Here is a 19,365-nt window from a genome sequence, read left to right on the forward strand (position 1 = left end):
GCTCGGTTTTCAGGAGAGCATCTCCTGCATGCTGCTTCCTGAAGTACCCCAAGTATACCCCCGAGCCCTTCGCTCTGTCTCCTTAATAAACCCGTCTCCTGAGACTTCTGTTACCGGCACAGCATGCTGCCCCTCGGCAGAATTCAGATCCCTGAAGGTCTCAGAAGCATCAGCAGGGTCCCTCCAGAAAGGGTCCTCTCTGCGCCGTTAACAAGGATGCTGGTGGGGAGGGGAGGCCAACTCCTCAGCGGTAGCACCGCTTCAGACAAGCACCTGCTGCTCCTCAGCATTAAATCCACTGGTAGCTCTTAGCCAATAGGGGGAAGAGTTCTAACTAACTGGTTTTACACATATTAGTAAACTCATTTAGTCTTCACAAAAACCCTACACAATTATTATTGTTTATTATTATCTCCACTTTATAAGGGAAAACCACAGAGGCACAGGGAAACTAAATATCTCAGCCAAGGTCCCTCAGCTGGTGAGGCGGGAAGCCAGGACAGGAAGCTATAGAACACTACGCTGCCCCGCTCAAGAGGAAGCAGTGGCCTCTGCCATCTTTGTGAACTGCCAAGGCTCCCAGACACAACGCAGCAGAAACCCTCAGGGCACCATGCACAGCCCTGTCTCAAACATAGCATTTCTAAGTATCAGGGACGTCTTCCTCCTCGAGACCTCTAGACCTCTTCCCTACCAGTCCGTGATTTCTTCCAGGTGGAAGGACACGTCCTCAGTATCTGGAAGGTGCTCAGTGAATGGAGGACAAATAAAGGAAAAGGTAAAGGTGAGCTTAATGACAAGAACCTGAGCAGACTTTTCTTTCAGTACACTTTTCTAGTTGTCTGTTAGGGTAATCACTGTCAACTTTTGGCCCTCTTCTCAAACAGTTTTAGTTCAAAGACAGCAGGCATCTTCTTTTAGTTCAAAGACAGCCAATGCCGCATGCTAGGAAAGCCCACCTGACCCGCAGGCATGGCCCTTAAAGCTGGACAGGGAGCCTCATGGGCTCCAGAGGGCCATGCCATCCACAGGAAGGCAGCCAGCTGCCCTCGAGCCAGCCTGCTGTCACTGCTTGCTCACACACAGAAAACTGGAGCTCGGGTGAGTCAGGGATTGGCCAACAATTCCCTGTTGGGTCATAGCCTCTGGCTGCCCCCGATCGACAGGAAACCTCAACATGCTTAAGTTGTTTTTAAAAGGGCAAGTCAAACAAGAGCCATCCCACGTGTACATGGGCACAGATGAGAGAAATGCAGTGCCCAGCCAAGCCAATGACCAAAGAGAGTCGGCGCAGCAAGGACGTGTGAAAAGAATAAGCCTCAGCATTCCCCGGGGTAGGCAGCAGCAGGGCAATGCGCCAGGCTTGAGCCTTGGGAGATCCCAACCTACTCACAGACGAGGGAGGCCTTAAGTCCCTCATTTATTTCATAGAACCGTGGATGCCAAAGGTCATCATCGGTCCAGCCCTGTACGCCAGCGGTGTCTGGACTCCACAAAGGACTCTATGTTTCTATTATTCTCATTTGGATGTGGGAGAAGATGCCTTTAATAGAAAACAACCTGAACATGTGTTTATTCATTCAACAAATATTTAGTGAGCACCTACTATTCCCCAGGCCCTGTTCTAGGTGCCGGGCATAAGAATAAATGAGACAAAAATTCATGTCCTCATGAAGCTTAAACTCTAGTGGGAGAGGACAGGCATCTAACAACACTCAGAATCTCTCAGGAAGCCTCCTGAATGTGCCTCATCTCTCCTCACTTTTTGATATATGCTCCCCTAGGGATGAGTTTCCTCAATTCAAGGTAAGGTATTCACCAGGCCATGAAGCCACTGTGTTTATGGGGTGCGGGGCGGGGGGGGGGAGGTGTGGACAGCATGGCTCCACATGAAAAGAAATATGGTAAGGATCTCTGGTCTGTCCAACTCCAGCATGCTTTTAGAACATGACTCCCTAATTTCCCTTAGTAGTTCCAGCATGGAAAAACGTCCACAAGGTAAGAAATTCTCTCAAACCCTAAATACCTAGCCTGCCTTTTTTTTTTTTAAGAGTTTTTTTTTTTTTTTTAATTTGACACAAAGAGAAAGAGAGAGCACAAGCAGGGGGAGCAGCAGAGGGAGAGGGAGAAGCAGGCTCCCTGCTGAGCAAGGAGCCCAAAGTGGGACTCGATCCCAGAACCCTGGGATCATGACCTGAGCCGAAAGCAGACACTTAACTGCCTGAATCACCCAGGTGCCCAAAAACCTAGCCTGCTTTAACTAAAGTTTATTTTCTCTCCTCTCAGGAAGGATCAGATAGAGAAGAGACTGGCCCTTCCCTTTAAACGTGCTGGTCTTCGTGTCACTAATGTTTGGGGCAGAGCTACAGGGGCTCCTTGCACAGCCTCCCCACACAAGCCAGGCCCAGTGTGTCTAGCAGCTCGGGATGGGAGAAGGGGCCTGCCCACGCTGACCTGGAGCCTAGTCATCCCCAGGTTCAGCCCAGAGAAGGAAGCACTCACTCACTCCAAGGTCCTAGGGATAAATTCGTAAACAAGAGAGATAAGACCTTGCCCTCATGAGATTTCACTTGACAGAAGAACTCATTGCTATGTCTCCAAGGTTCTGCTTCTAACTTTTTAGGCATTTACTATAAGCAAAGCCATTCACTCGCTCTGAAATTCCAGTTTCAACTCCTTAAAACTGTTCTGACAATATCACAGGGCTGACATAATGGGCAAATGAGACTATGGATGTAAACTGATATCATACACTGTAACTCACTATGACTGTTAATTATCATTAGTATTAAGTTTTTCACCAGGTTATGCTAGGCCAGTTGTTCTCAACAGAGGGTAAGAACATTATAAAGCCTTAGGGTTCATGTTTCAGAGTAGCTACTAATGAGTTATGTGACCTTGAGCAAATAACTTTATGTCTTTAAATCTTAGTGTCCTGATCTGTAAAATGGAGGTTAAAAGAACACACATCTCAGGGGGTTACTGTAAGGAATAGAGACAACACACATCAAGTGTTGAACTCAGTGGCTAACACATAGTACTCAGTCTTAGCTTGATAATTACTAAACTAACAAGGGGCTCGCTATTCTGAATAATCACTTGGCAAACTTTTTCAAAGAGCTTACCTTTGTCCTTGGATTCTAAACATCTGGAGTGAAAGAGGAAGAGAGTACATTTAAACTGGCCATAAATCCTTTGCAACTCATGCTATCAAAAGGTGGATTCTATTTTTCTGCCCCTTAAAACTAGGTTGACCTTGTGATTTGCTTTGACCAACAGAATGGAGTAGAAATTTTTTTTATTAACATATAATGTATTATTAGCCCCAGGGGTACAGGTCTGTGAATCGCCAGGTTTACACATTTCACAGCACTCACCATAGCACATACCCTCCCCAATGTCCACAACCCAACCACCCTCTCCCTCCCCCCTCCCACCCGGCACCCCTCAGTTTGTTTTGTGAGATTAAGAGTCTGTTATGGTTTGTCTCCCTCCTGACCCCATCTAGTTTCATTTACTCCTTTCCTACCCCTCAAACCCCCCATGTTGCATCTCCACTTCCTCATATCAGGGAGATCATATGATAGCTGTCTTTCTCCGATTGACTTATTTCGCTAAGCAGAATGGAGTAGAAATTAAGCTGAGTCCCGAACGTGAGGCCTCAGGAGGCCTTGCAGAATCCGCCTTCGCGTACCTGGAATGCTACCCTGAGACTGTCATGTTAGGAAGCCAAGCTGGTCTTTCAGAGAATGAGAGGCCATGTGGAACGCAACCGAGGTCCCCGAAGCCAATAGCCAGCCCCATCGTGAGCCTGGCACGTGAGAGAGGTCGTGTGGACTCAACCAAACTTGGCTACATGAAAGACTCCAGGGCAAACCAGAAGAGGGACTGCCCAGTAAATGCACAGAGACGTGAGAAGTAATAAAATGTTCTAATAGCAAAATGATGCAGGGAGGAAAGGTCAGCTGCGTGTATAATTGATCTGCCCTATCCCAGTGCAGAACCACTGCCCTGAACCTTCCTTCCCCACACCTCTCTCCTCCACTTCCCCAAAGAGCGGCTTCCATGGTCTTGTTGTTTCGATCTCATTCTCTCTCCTACTAGGAGCTCTGGCCTGAGAATCTCCTCAGGGAACTTCCTGCAAATGGAGCTAGTTCTGTAATCCCAATAATAGAATAAGCTTCCATCAGTCTTTGCCCCAAGTGGAAGAGGGCTCAGGAACAACCTGTTAACCCAGAAAACAAGGAGGCTTGAGGACTGGCGATGAGGATGCATGGTTCTTTGTGGCAGTGTTCCCATGGCAGGTGGCATCTCCTGGGCATAGATGGGAGGGGGTGCTCCCTCCCTCACAGATGCCAGTCTCCTCTAGCTATTTTCCAGTTCCTCAAATGCAGGCTGGCACTGAAAGCAAGGTAACTCTCCCTCTCTTGGACAATGGGAAACTGTAGCTACATGAATGGTGGTGCCTTGATCCAAATATATACCAGGAGCTATTTTAGGCATCAAGGATCAGCAGAGATTAAATTAGATGAAGTCTCTTGATAGGTTATAGTCTGGTGGAGGGAAGCAGTGTGGCTTTATTTGTTTAGAGCAAACAGACAATAAACAAACCAGCACTGACAGATGGATATGGAGCCAATGAAGAAGAATAAAAAAGGCTAAAGGGAGAGAGAGAGTCACAGTGAGAGAGATCAGGGAAGGCCCCTCTGCTGGGGACAATGTGAATATAGTCTTAAGGAAGTAAACAATGAGTTTATGCAGGGTAGAAATGTTGTAGGCAAAAGGAGCAACGGTGCAAAGGCTTGAGGCAACTACCTACCTACTGTATTCTGGGCTCAGCAAAAAGCCCAACGTGGACAGAGTGGAGTGAGGAGAGCAGAAGCCTGGAGCTTAGTCAGAGATGCATCAGAACACCCTATGGACCAATAATAACACCTGGGCTTTTACTCTGAGACAGAAAGGAAGCTCTTGAAAGGGTGTTAGCAGAAAAATGATACGCTCTGACTTCACAGCAGAGAATGAAATGCAGGGATGCAAGCGTGGCAGCAAGGAGATCACCTAAAGGACACTGCAATAAACCAAGCAAGAGATTATTATGGCTTGGATTAGAATGGGAGCAGAAGAGAACAATCTATTTTGAGAGCTATACCAAGAGGATTTGCTGATGAATTGGATAAAAGGTATGAGAGACAAAGAGAAGTCAAGGATGATGTCAAGGTTTTTGGCCTGAGCACCTGGTAGAATGGAGTTAGAGTTATAAACCTCATCTAGTAATCATCAGCAGTATATGGATATTAAAACTATATGACTAAGTATGGCTAGTATCAAAAAGACAAGAAATAACAAGCATTGGCAAGCGTATGGAGAAAAGGGAACCCTTGTGCACTTTTGGTGGGAATGTAAATTAGTGAAACTACTAGGGAAACAGTATGGAGGTTCCTCAAAAGATTAAAAATAGAAATACCATCTGATGTAGTAATTCTACTACCGGGTATTTGCCCAATGAAAATGAAAGCAATAATACAAAAGGAAATATGCACTCCTATGTTTATTGCAGCATTATTCACAATAGCCAAACTATGGAAGCAACCTAAGCGTTCAACAGTAGATGAATGGCTAGCCAAAGATATGATACACACACACACACACACACACACACACGTATATACATACAATGAAATGTTACTTGGCCATAAAAAAGAATGAGATCTTGTCATTTGCGATGATACGGATGAACTAAAGGGCCTTATGTTAAATGAAATAAGACAGAGAAAAACAAATACCGTATGATTACACTTATATGTGGAATCTAAAAACAAAAAAATAAACAAACAAACAAACCCAAACAGACCCTTACCCTTAAACACAGAGAACAAACTGATAGCTACCAAAAGGGAGGGAGGTGGGGGGATGGGCAAAATAGGTGAAGGGGATTAGGAGGTACAAACGTCCAGCTATAAAAAAAAATAAGTCACAGAGATGAAAAGTACAGCATAGGGACTATAGTCAATAATATTGTGATAACACTGTAGGGTTACTCACTGTGGTGAGCATTGCATAGTGTATAGGATTGTCAAATCACTATGTTGTACACCTGAAACTGACATAACATGTTTGTCAACCATACTTCAATAATAAAAGACAGAAAACTATATGACTATAAGAGCTCATCTAGGGAGTCAGTAGCTACAGAAACCCAAGGCCTGAACGGAGCACTCCAGTGTTTCAAAGTCATGTAGAGGGAGGAAGAACCGGTGAAGAAGATTGACCGAGAAGAGCATGTAATAAGGAAGGAAGAAAATCATGAAGACTGATGTACTGGAGACCTCCAAAAAACGGAGTGATCAACTGAGTCAAATTTGCTAACAATCGAGTAAGAGGAAGACAGAAACAGCTGATTATTAGATTTAGCAATACAGAGGATCCTATGATCTTGAGAAAAGAGATTTTGGAGAGGTAGGAAGGAAAGCCTGACTGGAAGGAATTCAAGAAAATGGAATGAGAAGTGGAGACAAAAAGTGCGGGCATCTCTTTCAAAGGGTTTTCCTAAAAGCAGAAGAAGGAAATGAAGACGTGTGTAGAAGAGAACGAATGTAGTGTAATAGAAGCATTTTGTTGACTAGCTTGAGCTGGGAGATATGATGCAGTATGCTTGAATGATTTGAATGATGACTGGAATGATCCACGACAGAGAAAAGCTGCCAATGCAGGATAAGAGAGAGCAAACTCGGAATAATATCCTTAAACAAGCAGTAAAGGGGATGGGGATACCATGCCCATCTAGAAGGGTTGGCCTCAGACAGCAGAACCACTTTTGTTCTCATTCCCACCCACCTGGGCTGAATGTCTTCTCACATGGTCTCATTCCTATGCTGCTCTATGCTTCCATCATTGGCTTTTACTGCCTCATGTTTTCCAGTGCATTCCATAGAGGAGAGAAAAGGTCCAGATTTGTTCTTTGCTTCCTACTCCTTCAAGCATCTGTACCGAGCTCCTTCCCGAAACACACTGATGTACTTAATGACTGAGTCCTATCAATGCTATAACCTTCACATCTCTCGGATAATGCCCCAGTTCCTCCTCATCTCCTCTGTTATTACTACCCTTGGTTCAGATCTGATCTTTCACCAGGACTCTTAAAATGATCTAATTTCTCTCTCTGCCTTCAATCTTAACCTAGTTCTAGTCAGTCCTCTCATCTTCTGACATCTTTCTAAAATGCAAAACTCTTCATGCTTCAAACTCCCCACTATCCAAATTCACTGGCATGGATGACAAGGTCCCTCATGATCTGATTCCTATTTTCACTTTGTCATCTGCCTTTTCCTATATACAATCCCAAAACCACTTGCATCAAACTTCTCGCCTTTCATGCCTCTAGGCCTTTACATATTGTTTGCTTTGCCTAGGATGCTGGCTTGTTCACGTACATATCTCTGTGGCTTCACTCTGGAATCCCTCTTGACCCTACCCCCTTCATCTAGGTGGAGATGGCCAAGTTTTTATGCCTCCACTGCACCTGGGAAAATGTCTGTTATGGTACTTGCAACATGTTATTGGACTACACTGTTTCCTCACCTGTATCCCTTACTAGATAGATGATGAGTGGACCTAGTTGAAGGTGGTGATGGTGTCTTATTAATCTTGATACCCCTTACTCTTTGCATTGCACCTAGAATTTAGTGGGACTTAATATTTATATTGAATGACTGAATGAGGAAATAAAAGATAAATACTTAAAACCTAGGTTTCTTTATGCCTACCTAGGATATTAGTCACAGACTTCCCTGTTTCCCCCTCTTTGTCACATGTGACCTGAAGAACAACACAAAAAGTTACATAAAGCACTTAGTGAAGACCAGCACGGCTGTAAAGCACTCTCCCATAAAGGCAAAAATCATATACCAGGCCAAGAGTCTAAAGACCCGGATTTCCTCTGGTCCTGATTCCCTCACTTTCTGGATGTGTTCATGGAAAAGTCATCTAAATTCTCTGACCTCCAATTCTTTATCCATGGAACAGTAAAAACACTTGCTCTGAGTATCCTTACATACTAGCTGTGTGGCTAAAATGATGTACATTTAAAAAGTGCTTGAACACAATACCTCCAGGAAGGTAAAAGAAATATAAAAATAAATACAGCACAGCTAAAAGACACCTAAGCCTGGGCTCTGATCATCTTTTGCTCTTTATTCTAAAACCTCAGGCCTGTCCCTGGGGAGGCAGACACTGTGAAACTGGGCACTCATGTCACCGCCTTGTCAGCAGGCAGCCAGATCTGCTGCTCACCACAGGCATGGATGCCAACACTGCAGCATGTGACTGGCCAAAAGCAACATTTACAGGAGAGGGAGTAAGATAAACAGATAAAAGGAGAAAGAAAGAAGAAAGGCTGGGGAGAATACAAAGGAAATTTAAAGGAAACAGAGGAGCATAAACACTCAGACAAATATGTACAAATATGTATTCAGACAACTGAATAGGAAAGAATATGAACTAAGGGTATAGAAAGACAAATCTACAGAAAAAACATGTGCAGTATATGTATACATAGACAGAAGGTGGGAGTTAAAATGCAAACTATATGCCCTTCCCTCTGGTATTGTTTCCTAAGAACACAACCCAACCCTTCGCTTAGCGATCTGAGCCATTCTCCAGGAACACAGTGTTAAGCATTCATGCCGAGGGATGCCCCATATATTGCCAAGTGCACCCAAGAGCTCTCTGGGAGGGAAGCCTATCTTTAGTCCTTGATGACAAGAGGTTTTGAACTCATCATGTTCTGCTGTCAGGGCTTCTGGGGTTGTCGGTGTCAGGAAGAGGACCAAGTTGGGGCCAGTTGGAGAAGGTTCCTGTGGGTCCAGGAAATAGCCCCGGAGGTAACAAGATGGACTGTGGATGTCATGAAGCAAGCCCTGATCTGAAGATTAAGGTTATATGGAGCCCAGCTTCCAGTATGCTTAGTCTCTACTAAACAGGTGTCTAGCCTGCTCCCCAGTGAAACAGTCTTGGAGTTGGCCATTCACCAATACAGGGCTGTTCAATGAAGGTAGGCCCTTGTTGACTCAGTGGACATCAGCATCCGCCCACCACACAGTGACTGCCTCAACTCTGGAGATGATGTTCTCACTGTATTCCCTCAAGGCCATACTCTGAGGCATCCGAGGAGGAGAAAGGAGAGGAAGGCTTTGTGAGTCCCATTAGCAAGCCCTGAAGCCTGCCCCCCAGGCCAAAGCAGGGGCTCAGCTCAGTAACTCCCACTGACATCCCACTCTGGGATGGTCCTGATAAAAAGCCAAAGGACAGGGTGACACAAGTTGGCCTTCCTGTTCCCAAAGCAACCTCATCTCAAAAGATTGGAAGCCCTCAACAGGGTCCAGGATGCCTCATCCTCCAAGGAACTACATATGGGTCACCATCTACAGAGACTCTTGAGGTCAACCATAGCTTGTCAGAGTAAGTAGAATGGTAGGTAGGGTCAGAGCAGAAACTAAGTCACCTTTTCACTTCCAAAAGTACACCTAAGAATCTACCAAAGCCCTATCTGTCTACCTTCCAACTGATTTCTAGGGAAGCACAAAGAGGATCAGGAACTCCAAATCCTCTAAATAGTAGCTGCAATGAACACAGAGTATTAATAAGACAGAAGCCATCCCTGAGGCAGGTAAAAAATGGTGCCTTACAGGAATATCCCCAAAACCCTAGTCTAGTAAAAATGGGACTGCTTTACAAAGCAGAACCAGGTATTGTGCAAAGCCAACAGGGAGAGAAATGTAGCTCCAGGAAACCATACTAAAGATACTTACAATAGTTTTTAAAACATGATCCCTTAATTCTTTGACATGTCTCCTATAAAAAGCACCCCTTCCCTTGAATCTGGGTTCTACAACTGTTTGACCAATAGAATATAACTGAAATGAATCGGCGCCAATTTTCAGGCCCAAGCTTCAAGAAACCAACAGCTTCTACTTCCTATCTCCCATCCTGTGAGGAAGCCCAGGCCACATAGAGAAGGTACATATAGGTGTTCTAATAGACCTAGCTGAGGTTCCAGAAATAGCCAACATTAACCCCCAGACATGAGGCAAGATACCTCTAGGTGTCACCTGCCCCTAGTCAATGAGTCACCCTACGCCTTGAAGTCCTTCCAGCCAAGGTGCCCGACATCATGGAGCAGGGACCAGCCATCACTGCAGTGTTCTCTGAATTCCTAAGCCACAGAGTCTGCGAGCATAATAAAATAGTTGTTTTACACCATAAATTCTGGGGTAGTTATGTCGCAGTCAATACGTGGAGCAGATTTTGGTACCTAGAAATTTAGTGCTGTTGAAACAAAATCCTAAATCACTGACTTGGGGACTGAGTGACAGGCTATCAAGAGGGGTTAAGGGAAAGTAAGGAAATGTTAGTAGAAGCTAGAGGGAAGGGGACCCTCGTAAAAAGGTTGAAAACTTTGGTAATTCTGTCCCCAAAAGCAATATGGCAAATGGGAAATCTACCTAATTCGATGATCCAGCTTGAAGTATCTTGGAGCAGAGCGCTGCGAGTGCCATCCAACGTCTAGCTGCCTACAGTATAAGACGGAAGAGAGGAGCCAGAAAAGGGACTGTTTCGTTTTCAAGCAACACGGAAAGGAAACAGAAACGAGAAAGGAATTTCTGGGTTAGAAAATAACACTTGTTTCTGTCTCTCTAGACAGGAAAGAATTCTCAAGTTAAGAAATGGCTTCCAGATTGTACTGGGAATTTTACTATGTGTGTGCGTGTGCGTGCGGGTATGTGAACTGATCAGACTATACACTTTAAAGGGTTCAGTTTACTGTAGTTTAATTATCCCTCAATAAACCTCTTTGAAAAAGAGCTAGAGTAGGACTAGACCCTTGTCTAATCTTAAAAAATCCTTTGTCAAGACCTAACAAAATGGTTTCAAGCACTGCCTCAGAGAATCTCAGGGACAGACAGACAAAAGGCCTTCTAATGATTTGAAGGGTGGGCCTCGCAGATCCTCTGTAAATGGTAAGGCTTCAGAGACTCTTGAGAACCCCTGTCCCAGAGCACTCTCCCAGGGAACCCAACGCGGGAAGGGACTCACGGTAAAGGGATCTGTACATGGCCTCCCATCGACTACAGTGCGTTATAAAGGGATTCAAAAGAAACCCACAAAGTTTTTAAATGAAGTATATTGGCTGGTACTGGAAAGCACAGAGACAGTATAAAATGAAGGGAAGACTCTGGACACCTGAAATATTATGGACATGAAGCAGATAGAGAAAACTACTCACCTACACGAAAGAGCTACCTTTGATAGAAAAGGAAGTCAGAGTCAGGGTAGACTCAAAGCCCTGAGGGGGGAGCCAGAGACAAGGTAAATGCCTCCCAGGCAGTAAAACCAGGACCTAAAGAAGGCTTCCAGTCACTTGTGCCTCGCTCTGTATGAGAATTACAATGGGCTAGTAACTGCTGCGCAGTCTCCAGTTTCCCTCTCTGTGAAGAGGGCAATCTATAGCAGTTATTCTGGGCCTGTCCCAACAGGGTATCTTGGGTGGCAGATACATACTCTCTTCAGTTTATAGGTCTACACATCAAGAGAAATAGTACCCAAGGAACTGCACACAATGAGAGAAAGGGACTGCACCCAAAGCGTTTCATCTATACCTGAACTTGACTCACATGATGAGATCTTAGACTTCGAGCTGATGCCATGAACAAGATGAGACTTGGGAAGTTCGGGGAGAGATTGAGCATATTTCACATTGGGGAAGGACGTGAAGTTTGGGATCAGAGGGCAGACTACGGCCGGTTGAGTTTTCCAAAGACAGTGACCACGACCTATCCCATCTCACATGCCCTTCTAACAATGTGAAGTGGATACTCCTCTCATCAGGTGGGAATTATTTTCCCTCCACTTGTGTGATGTTGTGATTTATAATAAGAAATATAGAATTGGTCTTAGTCCCATTTCTGGCACAGAGCTCCTAAAACCCTTGGAATTGCCTAAGTGATGACAGCGATCAAGGTGTCTTTCATGCTAATGAAATGACTTCTGGACTACACCTAAGCATGGGGTCTGTTTGCCAGGAAAACCAACCTTGTGATTAGAGGATTGGAACTTTCAGCTGTCGTCCTCCCCAGAATTCCAGGAAGGGGAGACCGGCTGGAGGTTGAGTCAGACACCAATGGCCAGTGATCTCATCAATCATGCCTATGCAACTGAAAACTCCATAAAAACCCAAAAGGGCAGGGTTCAGAGAAGTTCCAGGTTAGTGAATCAGAATGCTGCCACATGCCACTATGCAAGGCCCAAGCTCCCCAGGACAAAAAATCCTTTCTTTGAGATCTCGCCCTATATATCTCTTCATCTGGCTGTTGATTTGTACCCATTAATATCCTTTGTAATAAAATGGTAACCTAGTGAGTAAATGGGTTTTCTGAGTTCTGTGAACCCCTCTAGGAAATTCATGAACCCAAGGAGGGGGTCATGGGAACCTCTCATGTTTAGCCAGTCTGTCAAAAGCACAGGAAACAACCTGGGCTTGGGACTGGCATCTGAGCCAAAGGGCAGTCTTTGGGACTGAGACAGTCTCAGAATGGAGTTGAATTGTAGGGCATCCAACTGGTGTCAGAGAATTGCCTAGTGGTTCGGGGAGCACTCTCACACACCCCACATTGGAATTGGGGTGCAGAGCTCTTTACATTGAACTTGGGCAGACCTTCGTTATCACCTTAAACAACAGGGTAAAACAGAAAAGATACCACACAACTTCTGTGGCTAGGTCATTAAAATGTCATGCATTTTTGCCTACTTCTCTTGAGATGCTCACTTTTGGAACCCAGACATCATGCTATAAAAGTATGTAACCAAACACAGAGGCCACACATAGGTGGTCCCCAGCTGATGTCCAAGCTGATTGCCAGCATCAACAGACATGTAAGTAACAAGTCTTCAGATGACTCTAGCCCCTAGCCACTGAGTCACCAGTGTTGCAAGGAATAGAGACAAGCTTTCCCTAATGAGCCCTACCCAAACTGCAATTCATGAGCAAAATAAGTGACTGTTAAAGTTTTAAGCCACTAAGTTTAGGGCTGTTTGTTACGCAGCAATAAATAACCAGGCAAATTTTACTGATGTCACGGTTGGATTCTAGGAAGCATCTCAGGTAAGGCTAAGGCCACAGGTCCTCCAGAGAGGTAGGTGGCCTGCCACATCAGAACAGGCTCTGAAGCACCATCTTTTACCCACGGCCACCACTCTCAGGAGAGTTTCCCTATCTGCTAGATCTTATCCTCTTCCTGAACACTAAGACAGTGAGCCCAGATCAGTGCCCACTTTAGCAGTAGGACCCCAAAAACCTGCACATATGAGTTGAAATTATGGTTCCACAGTCAATTAGCTATGTGGGTTTTAGCTTCCTCATATGGAACATCAAGTAACTGGATGAATTCCAAGACCCCTCCAACTCTAACATTCCAAAAGAGTATGTACTGGGCCTCCAAAGAGTTCCAACAGAGTAGGGGAAATAAGACCCCCATGAAATGCACCCTAGGAGGTACTGTATAAGAAGTGCCATCTGGACGCTCCAAACCAAGGGTTCCAAGAGTGAATACAGAGGGGAGGGAAATCCTTCTTCGCTGGGTGGTTAAGAAAAGCACTTTGAACGACGTAACTCTTGCAGCTAAACTTGCAGAAAGGTAAGGTTTGCAGTAGACAAACCTTACGAAAGCCAGGCCAAGTTTGACCATATCATACTTGACAACAGTTTTTGAGTGGGAAGATCCCAGGAATGTTTAGAGGGAGGTGAATGGAGTGGTGTAGTAAAACAACAGGACCAAGACAGCTAGCCTTAAGTTCTCTCTCCCTTTAGCTTTGTGTTTAGAGGGAGGGCCTCTCCTTGTCTAGGTCTCAGCTTCCCAATCTGTAAAACAAGTGGGTTCAACTGAATGAGCTCTAAGGTTCCTTTCAGTTCTGCCTTTCTAAGAGCCTCGGAACTGAATGGAAAGGGAGCCCGAAGTTGGTAAGCGGAGCATCCTCCTCACAGCTACCCATTCTAGAGGCTGAGGTCCCCAAAGCCAAATTTATCCCCCTTAGCTTCAGCAAGGGGGTTAGGAAAGGTACATGGCTTTAATAAAAGAGCCCGGAGGTTATTCTAGGACATTAGCATCCAGCCTTGAACCAAACTTGAGGAGCCCTGGTGAGAGCTATATGTCAATCTCCTAGCTCTGGAAGCTTTTATCCCATCATAGGAACAGAGCTAACATTTATTGAGAAGCTTTATGCCAGAAACTATGCTAGGCACTGACATATATTATCTCATTTAATCCTCACAGCAACTCTGTGAGGTACATACTAGTATTATTATTTCATAGATGAGTATCTAAAATTTTGGAGGGCATAAGAAAATATCCTGAGATCTCACTATCTGGGGAGTAGTTAGAGCTTGGACTTGAAGCCAACTGTATATGATTTCAAAATCTGTGGTTTTTCTATCTAGAATTCTACATTCCACTTTATAAAGAAGAAGACCAAACCAAGAAAGTGAATTATAGCTTACACTGACTAAAATTCCCCAAGCTTCTTTGTTTACAGTCCAGCCTAAATTCCTGTAGAACCTAGACTTCTGCTTGCAACTTGTGCTAACATGCATAACTGTCTCCCCACCCCGATCCCCAGTGTGGTCAACATCCCTCACTACAGTGTAGCCTAGCTCAGGCACAGGCCCCAAGCTGTCCTCATCTTAAGGAAAAGGATATAGCTGGGAGAATGTCAGCTGCTTCTTTCTGGCTCAGTTCCTGGAGCTTTAGGCTCCTCCAACAGTACAAATCAAAATCTGTAAAGGGTCCCTTTGCTCTCTCCTATGGACACTTATACAACTGGAAAATGGCATAGATATTAGAGATGGTTTTTGCTTCATAGTCAGCACAACTTGGGCCCAGGTCATTCACCTGGACAAGTGTCAGAGTCATGACAATAAGCATTTATATTTTGGACCCAAGACATTTGGCTGCCCCTTGATGCCACCCTCCAGTGAACTCCATTCTCCCAAGAGTGCTCCCCTACTCACCTGCTCAGAGTCCCCCGAGGGGCCTTAGTGCCTCCAGCTCCGTGGGTGATGCTGGAATTCTTGTTGGCAGTCATGGTCATTTCTGCTCTCTGCAAACCCAGAGCCCTGCAAAGAAGACAAGGCCTATTAGCCAAGTTTCCACAGGCAGCCAAAAGTACCTCAAACATTTCCAGATGACCTCCAAAACTGCTAAGAGGGTTTCTGTGGCGGGTGGCAGGAACCACTTTCCCACATAGATTTAATTCCATGTGTTATAGCTTAAGAGCCTCAAGGGATCCCTCATCTGGTCTAGGCAATGAGTCTGTGAGCTAACACATAACTAATCACTTCACAGAAAATGACAAAACTCCATTTCCATCCTACCTCTTCTCATTTCTTAAAGATTCCCAAACTTCTAGCATGCCATAGAGCTTTGGCAAATTCATCCTATTTGCATACCTCCTGAATAACTATTTATTCAGTATTTTTCTTGAACCAACTTGAAACTAACTTGCTTGTCTTAAAGATTTAACCTTGTTCAATATAATTAATCATTTAGTCATTCAACAAATATTTACTGAGCACCTATATCCTAGACACCACCATCCAACAAAGAATGAAACAAAGTCTCTGCCCTCAGGGAGATCACATCACAGGAAAAACAAACAATAAGCCTTTCGCATGTCACATGTGTGTGATACATCACTGTACATTTATGTATAATATGTATGAGGATGATAAGTAGTATAAAGAAGAAAATGAAGCAAGGTAGAGGGACAGTGAAGATCTGTTATTTGAAATAGAAGGTTCAGGGAGGAATATTCTAACAGAATAACATTTGAGCCAACACCATAAAATTATGAGCTGTATTTTTTCTAATATTCATTAAAATTAAGTCAAAAAAACTGACAAAGTGAAAAAGGTCCATGCATGTACCATACAGAGTTAGCAAATATATCATTATTCTTTGAGGAACATTACTTCATGTTAAAATAATAAAAGAAGGAAAAAGGTTAAAACTTAAGAATACATCCAGATTGGAAATGAAGAAGTAGAATTATCTCTTATTTGCAGATGATATACTCATGTACACAGAAAATCCAAAGGAGTCCATTAAAAACTCGTAAACTAATATACAGAGTCAGGCAAGTTTGCAGGATACAGAGTAATATTTTAAAAATCAATTTTCCTTCCAACCACTGGCAATGAAAAATCTGAAAATGAAATCAAGAAAAACAATTCCATTAATAAGAGCAGAAAAAACCTTAATATTTCTAAGAATACTTACAAAATACTTGGGAATAAATTTAGCAAAAGAAATGTAAGCCTTGTATAGTGCAAAGTATAAAACATCATTGAAAGAAATTAAAGAAGACATAAATAAATAGACATCCCATGTTCATGGATCAGAAAATTCAAAATCATTAAGATGGCAATATTCCCCAAATTGATTTATAAATTGAACAGAATATCCATCAACTGCAGAAACTGACAAACTGGTCCTAAAATTTTATGGCAATCCAAGGGATTCATAACAATCTTGAAAAAGAAGAATAAAGTTAGTGAACTCAGACTAATTCTAAAACATACTACAAAACTACAGTAATCAAGACAGTGTATACAGACATAAGAATAGAAACAGAGATCAAGGGAATAAAACTGAGAGTCCAGAAATAAACCCAAACGTTCGTGGTCAATTGGTTTTCAACAAGGATGCCAATACTATTCAATAGGGAAAGAAGTCTTTTCAACCCATGATGCTAGGACAACTGGATATTCATATGCAAAAAGTAAATTAGGACGCTTACCTCATACCATACAAAAAAATAAATAAATAAGTAAGTAAAAATGGATCTCCGACCTAAATGTAAGAGTAAAAAATTACAAAACCAAAGCTTAGAAGAAAACAGGGGTAAATCTTTGTAACATGAGATTAGGCAATGGTTTCTTAGATCTGATAACAAAAGAACCAGCACCAAAAAAAGACATAAACTGCATTATATCAAAATTAAAAATGTTTGTGCTATAAAAAGGCCACCAAGAAATTGAAAAGACAGACATAAATGGGGGGGAAATTATTTGCAAATCATATATCTGCTAAGGAGCTTGTATCCAGAATGTATAAAGAATTCTTTCGATTCAATAACAAAGACAAATAACCCAATTAAAAACTGGACAAAGGATTTGAATAGGCATTTCTCCAAAGATATAAAATCGGCCAGTCAGCTGACAAAACAATCACCAGTCATCAGGGAAACAGAAATCCAAACTACAATGAAGTAATATAACCTCACACCCACCAGGATGGCTATAATGAAACAGACAGAAAAAAACAAATGCTAATAAGGCTGTGCAGATACTGGAACCTTCATTTATTGCTAGTGAGAATGTACAATGGTGCAGCCATTTTGGAAAACAGTTCGGCGTTCAGAAAAGTTGTACAGAGTAACCATATGACCTCGCATGATCCACTCCTATGTCTATATCCAAGAGAAATAAAAACACTGTGCCCACAAAATGCCTATACACAAATGTTCATAACAGCATTATTCATAATAGCCAAAGAGTAGAAACAATCTAAATGTCCATCAATGGATGAAAGCATAAACCAAATGGGGTATATCCATACAATGGAACATTATTCAGACATAAAAAGGAATGAGAAGTAGTGATACACTCTATAATATGCAAGAACCCTGGTGCCATTTTTACAAAATGTCCAGAATAGACAAATCTATAGAGACAAAAAGTAAATTAGTGGTTGCCTAGGTTGGGTTGAAAGTGGCAGAAGAGGGAATGGCTGCAATAAGTATGGGTTTCTTTTTGAGGTGAAAAAAAAAAGTACTGGAATTAGATCATGGTGATGGTTGCACAGCTCTGTGAATAAACTAAAAACGACAGAAATGTGCTATTTTTATAATATGTGAATTACATCTCAATATAGCCATTAAAATAAAACCTAAGGGCAAAAAAAATTTTTTAAGTGTGCTGGAGAGTGGATGTGAGAAAGAACACAATTGATACACCAAGCATTCCCAAAATGAAGTGCACTGGGATGGGAAAGTTAAACAGATTTATTTACAGCCACTAAAAGACCTTATTCCTAGAGGCCATCTTACTTATTACCTTGGTGCAAATAAGTGATTGGTCTCGGTGACAAGAAAACCAAACCTAAGCCTCACTTTTATCCTTCACAAAGTAGAGAAAAGCTTTCTCTAGTTGTTGGGGGGGGGAATCTTTATAAACCTAAGTATACAACATGTTAGTGATGATGACGATGATGATGATGATACTGAGGATAAGCAGAAGTCAAGCCTGCCACCAGAGCCTCTGTGTACACTGGCTCTCATGAGATCTTTATCTGCCCCAACCCAGTGCCAAGTGAAGTGCTTGGCATATGGCTGTGTGTGCAACAGAAGAAGGAAAAGAGAGGCAGCCTCTGGAAGCTTTCCCAGGCCGGCTCTCAGGGTCCTCAGGGAGCACAGTGCCCATGGTAACAATGGTCACAATAACCATCATAACCCATCAAAACAACACTAGACATGCTCTAGCAGCTCCAGGGCAAGTCCTCAGGGAAAGGGCAGAAGATCTGTGGAAAGACCAAAAACTGAAAGATATTAAAATAACATGATAAAAAATATATTCTTTCTTTCCCTGAATTTCCGATCTAAGGAGGGTGGGCCCACTGCTCAGAAATGCTTTCATGTCATTGAATATGAGAACACAGAGCCAACTTAGTAAGAAGGAAAAATACAGATGACTCTGACATTTGCTTGGGCCAAGAAGAAAAAGCCTGGGAAGAGGTAACCAAGAGAGGAGTGGATCAAAATTTCTACGAGGCCCATGGCAAGGATTCTTGATCACACTTCTGCAAGAGCACAGCTGCTATTCTCAAAAAAGTAGCCTTGGAGTTCAGGCATGTTGGGCAGGCCCCGCCGAAAACCCCAGACAGGCCCATTCTGTCAGAAGAAGAGAGATGCCAACTTGTCATCCTTCCTCCCACCTGCTCTCTCTAGGCCAGGTCTGTGAGATCAGGGAATAATCTAGGGGCTTGAGAAACTAAGGACCAGGATAACCCTTTACACCTGAAGCTGAGACTTGCACACTGCACATGGATGGCTTCCTGGGGGACATTGCTTCTTCCAGAGCCCTAAGAGCAACTCCAGGCTCTCAGCTAGGCTTTCAGTTTGACATCTCAGCTAGCCTGGCTGCACGGAGAGAAGATACTCCCAGTAGAGGAAATACCCATTGGGAATGGAGCAGAGAAGGGGGCTGAGAGGCTGTTTTGTTAGTTCTCAGGCCCTTCGATGCAAAGTCCAGGCAGAAAC

General features: G+C 43.4%; 1 protein-coding gene across 9 annotated transcripts in view; it reads right to left on the reverse strand.

The window, feature by feature from the left end:
* Positions 1-19,365, reverse strand: part of DENND2B (DENN domain containing 2B) — a 148,299-nt gene that overhangs the window by 35,355 nt on the left and 93,579 nt on the right. For 8 of the 9 annotated variants that reach the window (XM_047691157.1, XM_047691160.1, XM_047691159.1 and 5 more), the window contains one exon: positions 15,059-15,163. In XM_047691157.1, coding sequence (XP_047547113.1) covers positions 15,059-15,138 — 80 coding nt within the window. In that variant the 5' untranslated portion in view covers positions 15,139-15,163. Of the gene's footprint in view, positions 1-10,499; positions 10,521-15,058; positions 15,164-19,365 lie in introns of those variants that run through there. The other variant, XM_047691165.1, reaches the window with a different exon arrangement.

This window comes from Lutra lutra, chromosome 10 (assembly GCF_902655055.1).
Source record: "Lutra lutra chromosome 10, mLutLut1.2, whole genome shotgun sequence".
NCBI lineage: Eukaryota > Metazoa > Chordata > Mammalia > Carnivora > Mustelidae > Lutra > Lutra lutra.